The 10,000-nt window shown below is 36.6% G+C and overlaps 1 protein-coding gene across 1 annotated transcript in view; it reads left to right on the top strand.

The window, feature by feature from the left end:
• The first annotated feature begins 7,117 nt into the window (after positions 1-7,117).
• The window catches only part of LOC138053121 (uncharacterized), a 45,152-nt gene continuing 42,269 nt past the window's right edge, over positions 7,118-10,000 (top strand). The window contains exon 1 of the mRNA XM_068899817.1: positions 7,118-7,657. Coding sequence (XP_068755918.1) covers positions 7,164-7,657 — 494 coding nt within the window. The 5' untranslated portion in view covers positions 7,118-7,163. The remainder of the gene's footprint in view (positions 7,658-10,000) is intronic.

Below are 10,000 nucleotides of genomic sequence, written 5' to 3'. Positions count from 1 at the left end.
TACCAATACAGAACGTATCCTAAATATTCATAAATGCTAACCTTAGGGCTTTTATGAATGTTTAGGATATTTTCTGCATTGGTAAAACAATGACCTGTTGGTATCGTGCATAAAATTGTTAAGAAATGCCACAGAAAACCAACATAAAAAAACCAGAAATTTCAGCACTTTTTTAAACCCTAACCCTAACCCTAACTTCATAAAAGCTCCTAAACCCAATAGATTGGCTTACGAAAAACAGAGCAGCCCTAGGAAAAGCCAAGAGAAATGGTGTGTTGACTGCAGCCCTTAGTGCTCCAAAACAGTTGACTGGGAGATGGCTTACAAACTCCCTTTCTGCAGCACTAAATCTACCAAATTAATTATTTTTTAGTTTAAACTACGTCATAGCCGTTTGGCGACAAATGATTTTCTAAATAAAATAGGCACTAGCAATAGATGCGATACACTTTGTACTTAACAAACATGATCCAATGAAGCTGGCCTCGCATGCCAAACAAAAACAGCTGAATAAGCCATGGATCACTAAAGGAATTCTTAAATCTATTAAATTAACGCAGAAAATGTACCGTACACATTTTTTAAGCTATGACTTGTATAGAATTACTGCATACAAAAAGTACCCCAACACTTTGATATTGCTGAGCAATTAAACACATATTTTGTAATTGTAGGCCCTAATTTTGCTAATAAATGAAATGATGATTTAACTATAAGTCCTCCTCAGTATATAAATTACTCCCCCTCTTCTTCTTCTGTTATGTCCTCCATTGTCTGAACTTCAGGTTTTTACTCTATTTGCAAATCTGGACGAAAATATATCTTTCATAAATATAGCTAATAACTTTATTAAACTGGATGGCTGCAAGCTCTTTAGCCTCCCCATTTACAAAAATTTATAACGAATCTATCGAGACAGGAATTGTCCCAGATATATTCAAAATTTCAAGAATAACCCCAGTTTATAAAAATGGAAGCGTTTGTGAACATGGGATTTACAGGCCGATAGCTATTATCTCTTCTTTTAGTAAAGTTTTGGAAAAATTAGTGTATGATCAATTGGCTTCCTTTCTTGAAAAACAAAGTATCTTATTCGAATTTCAATTTGGCCTTAGAAAGGGTCACTCCACCGAGCATGCAATTCTAGAAACTATAGACAAGTTTAAAACTGCTCTTGATCACAACCTGCTAACATGTGGTATATTCTTAGATTTCTCCAAGGTCTTTGACACTATTAACCACCAAATCCTTTTATTTAAAATGTTCAAATATGGTGTACGTGGAACCCCATTCACATGGTTTTCTAGTTATCGTATCGGACGTAAACAATATGTAAAAATTGGTAATGTTGAAACGTATTACATCTGGGGTCCCTCAAGGCTCAACTCTTGCACCGTTACTCTTCCTATTATTTGTAAACGACCTACCTAACTCATCGTGTAAACTTAAGTTTAGAATTTTTACTGATGATACAAATATTTTCTATTCCTCTAAAAATATTTGACTTGGAATCAACTATAAATGAAGAACTTGTGAATGTTATAAGGTACTGTACTGTGAATAAGCTAACTATCAACTTCAAAAAGCCCAGTTATATGATTATTGCATCACCTAGGAAAAAGGTATCTATTAACGTAACAGCTTGTGATATTCAACAGAGAAGTGATATTAAGTATTTAGGAGTTTTTATCGATGATACTTTAAAATGGGATACCCACATACAGCATGTTAATAATCGATTAGCAAAGAATATGGGCATACTTAACAAGCTTCGCTATTATGACTCTATTAGTACTCTTAGGCAACTCTATTATAACCTCATCTACCCTTTTATTTCATATGGTTTGATCAGCTGGGGAACGGCAAGCCAAAGTCGACTTCAAACTGTAAAAACAAAACAAAACAAGTGTATTTGGTCCATATTTTTTGCTTTCCAAAGAGAAACTGCTTCTATTTACTATAAACTACTCGAAATTCACACTCTTGACAATGTATTCAATATAAGGATGGCATCCTTTATCTATAAACGTGAGCATTTCCCTGATAACACCCCAGGAGTTCTTCAATACCTGCATCCAGAATTCATAGCTATAACACTAGATATGCCTCAAGAGAGACCTTATACAGACCAGTGTCCAAAACCAATTATGGGCTTTCAAGATTTACACCAACAGCTTCTACAATTTGGGAAAATATACCTTATAATATTAAAACTTTATCTTTTCGTTCATTTATTAAACAATATAAGCGCTACCTCCTTGACAGCCAAATATAATAATGATAATTAGGAAGGAAGGGAATATCATTATTATATTCCCTTCCATCCTGATCATTATTATTGTTATTATTATTATTATTATTATTATTATTTATTATTATTATTTTTTTGTGTTTGAACTTAATGTAAGACTCCTTAGATGCAACTCATTGATGGAAATAATATTGTATATTTATGTAAATTTGTTAATTTCCTAATCTATTACTATTAATTTAATTTTTATCTGTATACTATCTATTTTGCCAGTTCACTTCCATACATATATGTATATATTTTTGTTTTCCTTTCATTTAATTTCTGTGGTAGTGGCCACCTCGAAAGTGCGTAGTGGCCATCTATTATGGCCACTACGCACTTTTCCACTTTTTCTCACTCAAGTAGAATTAGTCTGTTTCCTTCTTTCTTTTAATTGTTATGTCAATTATTTATTTTCTGAAATAGTGCATAATAATAATAAATCTTGAAATCTTAGAGAAAACGATATTTGTACCTTTAGTAGAACGGAAAAGGAATCCGTTTTTCATTTATTTTGGTCGTGTAGCGAGACGCCTTGTTTTTGGCGGGGCTTTATAAAATGGTTGGCCGAAAACCAAATAAAACTAAAATCCAATATTCTCATTCCCGATATAATAATTGGCCTGAGATCGGACACCCTATCTAACATAAAGCAATACTTTTACTTCCTTGTTGCCAGATCATTATTACATATGGTCCTGCAAAACAAAGGAAGTACTCCCAAAAACAGAAAGATTTCTTAGTTTTCTATCTTCTTTAGTACCTTTAAATCTTAAATCTCAACAGGATAAATAAAAAAATTAAAACATGTTTAATGTAACGATTTTAAAAGGAAGCCATGCATGCACGGAATAGATTAATAATTTAGCTGAAAAATCGTGGTAATGACTTTTTTGTTTATAGCTTACTGAATACATGTATACTGGTGTAAGTAAATAAATAATAAATAAATAATTAAAAAAAAAACATTGACCTGTGACATGACCTGTGACATGACCTGTGACATGACCTGTGACCTGTGTTTTGTACCTGCCAGAAACACGTGCTTCGAATACCCCGAGCTCGAATGAAGATAGCAAGAAGTCTGTATCTTCGAAAAATTTTTCAAAAAATTGAATCCCATCGAAGAAAAACCTTGCGAACAAGAGCCAACGATCACTGGATTCAGGTTTGTCTGATTGGCTACTCAAAAACCCGATATCTTTGCTATTCACGTCCGCGCAAGCTGCACCTTTAGCTGTATATAAAAGCGTTTTTTTAAGATGTAGACTTTTGACGCAGAGTTTTCTGCAACTGAAAACCATCTAGAGCCGGGCTATTTTGAAGTTGTAAACAGTACTTTTACAGTTCGTCGTTTACCGAATGAAGTGTTTTAGTGATTTAAGCCGCAGACTTTTTATGTGAAAATGGCAAGATCGGAGTTCAGACGTTTTGAGTTTACTATAACGCGTGACTTTAGGTACTTCTCTTCCTTTGAAAGGGATGGGTGCAAGCATATTTGATTTATTTTTCAGTACTAATAGTAAATACAATACATAAAAATTTGGTATTTCAAACGAGTTAATAATGATGAAATTATGGGCTGACTTTTCCAGCGTTAGCCCTTAGTCAAAGGGAATAGAATAATTACGGGCTGAGTGGTTTATAGAGGGAATGGAGAAGCCATGTCATTGGTGCAAACAGGACTGCGTGAAACATGACTAAATAAGTTTAGTCAAATGCTCGTTCCGATAAAACCGAGCTAGAACTAAATTGGACAAGCAGGTCGCATCACAGATGAGGTTCGAGTGCAACTCAAAAGAAGATGCCATCTCAATACCCCAGACTAAACCATTATATTTAATTTCTGTTACTTCAATCTTCTCCTATAACTCATGTTTTTTTTATAAAGGAGCCCATTTTACTCTCAAAAAGCGTTCTTGTTTCTTTTGAAGGGATGGAAAGTCAACAATTTTATAGAAGTACAAGATTCTCTAGTGACATGTCGTGGCCAAAGTAGCACCGTCGAATTTCCTGGTGCATGATACGGCCAAGCCTTTAATGAAGAGTTTCCACATTTTGAGGCGACTGCATGTGTGGTCATTGCCCAGCAATAAAACAGAAGGAAATATGACTATAACGTTTGTGCAAGCTTTGGGACCTCGCTCGGCCCACCACTATGCCAATAGTCCTTTGCTGTTAGTGATCACATGGTACAAAAACCGCCATGCTGGAAAGCAAATTGCACACTGGGGCAGTCTAAACAAAGCAACTTAATTTAAATTTTATCGGTTTAGGATGTCTCCGTGGGCAATTGGCTCTTCAGAATGGCACTTTTCTTGCCATGTGATCGCTAACTGGAAACGGCTTATGTCATTGTCAGGTGTTGAATTAAGGTGTACCTCGCGACATCTCGACTTACTTTTATCCTTTTTTGTATGTAAGGTTGCCATTTTAGAGGTTGCGCAACCAGGAACAGTGGGATTAGCAGTGGTCAACGAGGCTTTTGTCATCGGCAAAGCACTAGGTTGTAAAAACAATTGTGTGGGATAGATACTATGAAGTTGGACGCATCTACGATGGTGATGATAAAGAAAACGAAAGTACAGGTAACAGAATGTATTGTCAATTGCGCATGCGTCTCTTTCACTCAAAAGAACTTTTAACTTAAAGACTCTCTGTCTAAGCTTGCACGATGACCACCTTTCTTCGGGCTTATACCCTGGCTTCGTAAGTATTTCTTCCTGAACAGAATCACCTGAATCTATCGCTGGCTTTCTAAACTGAAATTTTTTCTTTGAATTAATTCAAATTTCCTGTGCTTCCTGACCAGAATGTCCAGTTTCTTTATTTTTTAATATTAAGATTATTATTATTTTATAATTTTTTTAAACAAAATTTACAAGTAGCTCTACAGACAATCTGTATGCCAATAGTTGTTTCCAGCCCTAAAAAACACGCAAATCCTACCGTTATCTCTCCGCAGTAGGTTAAATAAGTAACTCAATCTGAGAGGGATCAAGAAGAGGGGACAAGTCATCATTCCATATCTAGGTCGCGATTTCTGTGCTTCATAAATGGCAGGTGTAAAGTGCAAGTTTAGAGTTGCAGTTAATTGTTTTAACATAAGTGAAACAACCCAGACCTTTACAAAAAATGCTGACCTTATTATTAATATTATCTAAAGCATAGGCAATCCCATTGAAGACTTTAAATTTTTTCAGGCTTCATCGCAGTTGCTTAAATTAATATTTGCAATTAAATGCAGTTCATATATGATTTCTTCCATATATATATTTCACACCAATAAAAACTGTTTATAATAAGATATCACAATTATACATTTCATTCGGTGTATGTAAAATGCGACGTTCCTATAAGAGTGTAGTGCGACATCCAGGCGTTTTCCCCATGAGATGTGTCAGGAATTTATGAATATTGATGAAGCACCATCAGCAGAAGGATCTCATTTCTAATATATGTAATTCAGCGTTTTACTACATTTATGACATTGGGAGGATTTCTGCGTGATCTGTTAACCAACGCATCGTCTTTCAGCTACAGCTGCTTATAATGAACTTCACGAAAACGCACAAACTACCTCTTGCGTCTTATTGTTGTACATTATGTCCACTGTGACAATTTACCCTACGATGAAACAATAACGGCGTCCTCCTTTGCCACCCAAATGATGATGATTATTATTATCATTATTAGTAATTTGTTTTCCATCTCCTATCCGGTCGAAACGTTTTAGCAGGCAGCCCACATTAAAAGTGCAAGGGTGCGACGACGAATTTTAAAATTCACTCACCCTTTTTCGTTTCCTGTTCTGGACTTTGTACGCTTCAAAGATGAAAGTTTGGGCAACGCGAGATGTCAGTGGATTTTTAAACGTTTCGCATGCCTGGCGTGTAGACCCTTCCCGATTATAGTGCTACAGTAAAACTGGCATTTTATACTCTTAGCAATGCTCGCTTTTGTCCAAAGAATCCTTAAATTATTATTTGGTTTTGAAAAATGCTTTGTTTTATTTTTGTTTTAATAAGGCATCACGTGTGTTTTACCAGCAGTGGATTCCAAAGATCGCTCTCGAGCTATTTGTGCAGGACCTGACCTACTAGGTTGATTTAGCACTAAACAGAACGAGAGGCCGGGAGATCGCGAGGAATTGTCTGGATTTTCCGCCTATTTTATCTACATTTTTGTTGCCAAAACCATTACTTTGCTTGTTTTTGGTATTCTAACACTGCTAAAGACCTTTAGGAAACCCCAATTTTCAAAGCTCTACACATCATAGTTGTTACTTTCGTGACTTGGAAAAACGCCTAGCCATCGTCACGAAGTAACTTGAAAGTCATAGAAGGAGGTCGCGAAGAAGAAAATTAGGCTGATTCTAGGCTGATTCAGCAACAGAACGGGAACGTCAGTTCACGACGGCGCGCGTCGAAAAATGTCGATATTAGGTCAGATTAGAGTAGAATACTAAATTATGCTGGCAATTCTTTTTGAGAAAAAGTGCCAAAAAAATGCTCGTTAAGCCAAATTATGCCGAAAACATGCGAAAAAATGCTAGCATAATTGGGAAGGGCCTATGGGCGTGTCTTGAAAGGATATTTTCCTGATGAAAGGGTTCTTTCCATCCAAATAGCAGAAAATCGTTTGAATTGAGTTAAATCAGGAAAATAGCCACACAGGAAGGCAGCAAATCATCATGGGAATAAGGTTAGGTTTTTATTTTGAAGTTTGGGCGAAACAAACAAATCCTTTTAAATGAGCAAGAGTCCATCACAAACTGACACTTGATACTGAGTTTGGGCTGACTGTGATGTGGAATTTTTTGAACTGTTTATAGTCATCACGAGACCTTGCTACCGGAAATGATTACCGTATGACACAAGAGCCGAAGAAAAGCAAACAATCATTCGGAAGTTTTAGCTTTTTCGGTGAGATAGTCTGCTTCAAAAGACACATGATGGTTTCTTCGATCAATTTAGCCATAGTAAGTCTCGCCATCATCGTGTCCATGGTGTTGTCCACCGAGATACCCAACTTATTGCCCGGTGAGATCTCTCCCCCGTTTGTTCTGGAAGCAAAAGCAAACCTGTCCGGGAACGAAGAACTGCTGAAATACGGGACAGGTAACGACTCCAATATACAGGGTCCAATTATATTCCTTGCATACACTAGCCGATCGGGATTTTTGGAGCGACTCTTGTCCAATCCAGATTGCTTCCACGATTTGCTAGAATATTCACCGGATAATGTCAGCTATGTGTTTCTGTTTTATGACGACCGTGATACTTGCTGCTACCGGGAAAGTCAACTCGCAAACAAACTGGCGAGGAGGTTTAAGAATGCCTTGTCCACTTATCATTACAAAAGGTAACGTTAACAGTTATGCTTCTGCGTACATCATCTTTGCGGTCAATGCCTCATCGATCTCCCTCGTCATGCCGTTTATTATGGCTCGCCGTATGTTTCAAAATTAATTATTATTATCTACCGATTGGCCCACTGATCAGTTAGTCAAATACTCCCTTCACCAAACTGACCTTTCTAGTTGGTTTTATTTGTTGGTCATTTCTTAATCGCTTAATTTTTTAATCAGTCGGTCTCAAAATTGCCGACGACTTGTGATTCTCTTATTCGATTAGTGTCTTCCTTAATATTCAAATCAGTATAACTGATCGCATATCAGGGACACAACTGATCGATAAATCAGTATAACTGATCGAATTTAGGAGGCACAAGTGATCGATAAATCCGCAGTACAACTGATCGAATATTAAGCTTGTACTATTCCTTAATTTCTCCTTATGTTCACCACTGTAACATAATTTGGGCTTCGCTTCGGGGGGAGGCACTCCTACATGAAACAGACGGGGATGCTCGTCGTCTCGCTTAGGGGTGTAAATTTTGGATTTTGGTCTCGCTTAGGGTGTTCCGGGCAAAACGCCAATATTTTAAGCCGCCAAGGTCTCGTTTCGGGTTTCGCTAAGAAACACAAAATTACGCGAGGAGAAACAGAAGTCAAATTTTCTCTTTAACATGTTTTGTTTACCGCATTACCTCTGTGATTATAAATCAAAGATTTCTACAAACAGTAGAGACAATATAATCCGATTAATCAGTGACAATAAAGGACGCGTTATTACAAGATGTTGTTTGTCTATAACAGGAAACTCAGCGGGTTTAGCGCTTACAAAATTACAAAACGATCATGCTAAAAATATCCGTGAGCTTGTTTCCCGGGGCTGGTTTATGGATTGTTGTCTCAAATATGATATTTTAGCTTGTCACTACGAGCCTTTAGCCTTCAGCGTGTGTATCGTTTGATGACATTGTGAACAGTTACAGTTCTTTTAACAATAACTACGTTTTCTATTTTACCAAGTGCCAAAGCGACAATGCATGAACATGATGAAGAACTTGATATTTATGAGATGCGTTTAAAAACTACTTTTAGATAAAAGAATTCGATGATTATGTCTGTATATCATTAAAACTCATTGCATGTCGAATTTGTGTGTTTTTAAGCGGTCTCTTTTAGGGGTCAAAATTCGCTTAAGGAGGCTCGAAAGGGTTTTCAGCTGAGCGCGCGCGCGTAAGCCACACACGCAATTCGTGAGCTGCTTGCGTCAGCTCATGATTCAAATGGGTCACCAGAAATCAACAAATACCGCTAATTTCGCTTACCTTTCTCCAATTCCTATATACATGGAATATAAATAGACATCTCCTATTCACGAAAACTACGAAAATTCTACTTAAACGGTTTAATAGTCACTTAAATCCGTTTGTGTTGACCTGTAGTTCCACTCGCGCGCGGACTCGAATGAGCGGGTGACGCATGCGTAAATGCTGATCTTGTAACCCCCTAATTTTTCCTGATTTTGCAACTTTACTCGTTTATATCTCTGCTTCTGGGCGGTGATTTTTTTTCATTTTTTGCATGTTAGCTTAGATTAATTTAAACCGTTTGTCTTTCAAATTTAAAAAAATTCTGTAGGTGAAAAAAAAAATTAGAGACAAAATTCAAAAAACTTATTTTTCTGAAAAACTGACCTACAGATTTTGTTGAATTTTAAATATTTTAAAGAGTATTTCTAACATTATCTGGTAACGCTGAATGGGAAAATTTCACCGCCCCGTTTCTTCAAAAAGGACAACATATGTTGATTTTAAGGCTCAAAGAAATGCCTAATATCGTTGCCATGGTAACATTATTTTGGAGGAAAACATAATGTGAGAAATCTACGATAGGTACTTAATACCCTGGCCAAATTTCGTCTTGATATGATTGCCCTAACTGTATCTAAGGACAGAATATGTTTATTTGTTTGAAAAAGGGAGAAACTATTTCGAGCCTCCTTAAGCCACACCCAGATTGGTCTCCTTTAGGGGTCACAAGAAGCTTGAGCCACGCCCAGATGGTCTCCTTCAGGGGTTTAAAAATTCAAAATTTCCGACGAACATCCCCGTCTGTTCCATATGGGAGTCCCCCCCCCGGGTTCATAAGCTTTTATAGTTTTTTTTAGGTCTCCTCGCCACTCCTCTTTTTTTTTACACGTCGTATGTTTTCTTTTGTATTTTTGTTTTGTGTGGCAAATAAATAAATAAATAAATAAAGAAATAAGCACACAACTAATCAATACAACAGTACAACTGAACGAATATCAGGAACACAACTGATCGAATGTAAGAGACACAACTAATCGACTAATC

The sequence above is a fragment of the Montipora capricornis genome, chromosome 1, assembly GCF_036669925.1.
Source record: "Montipora capricornis isolate CH-2021 chromosome 1, ASM3666992v2, whole genome shotgun sequence".
In the NCBI taxonomy this organism is placed as follows: Eukaryota; Metazoa; Cnidaria; class Anthozoa; order Scleractinia; family Acroporidae; genus Montipora; species Montipora capricornis.
The sequence above is the reverse complement of the archived record's forward strand: the minus strand, read 5'-3'. Positions and strand labels throughout refer to the sequence as shown.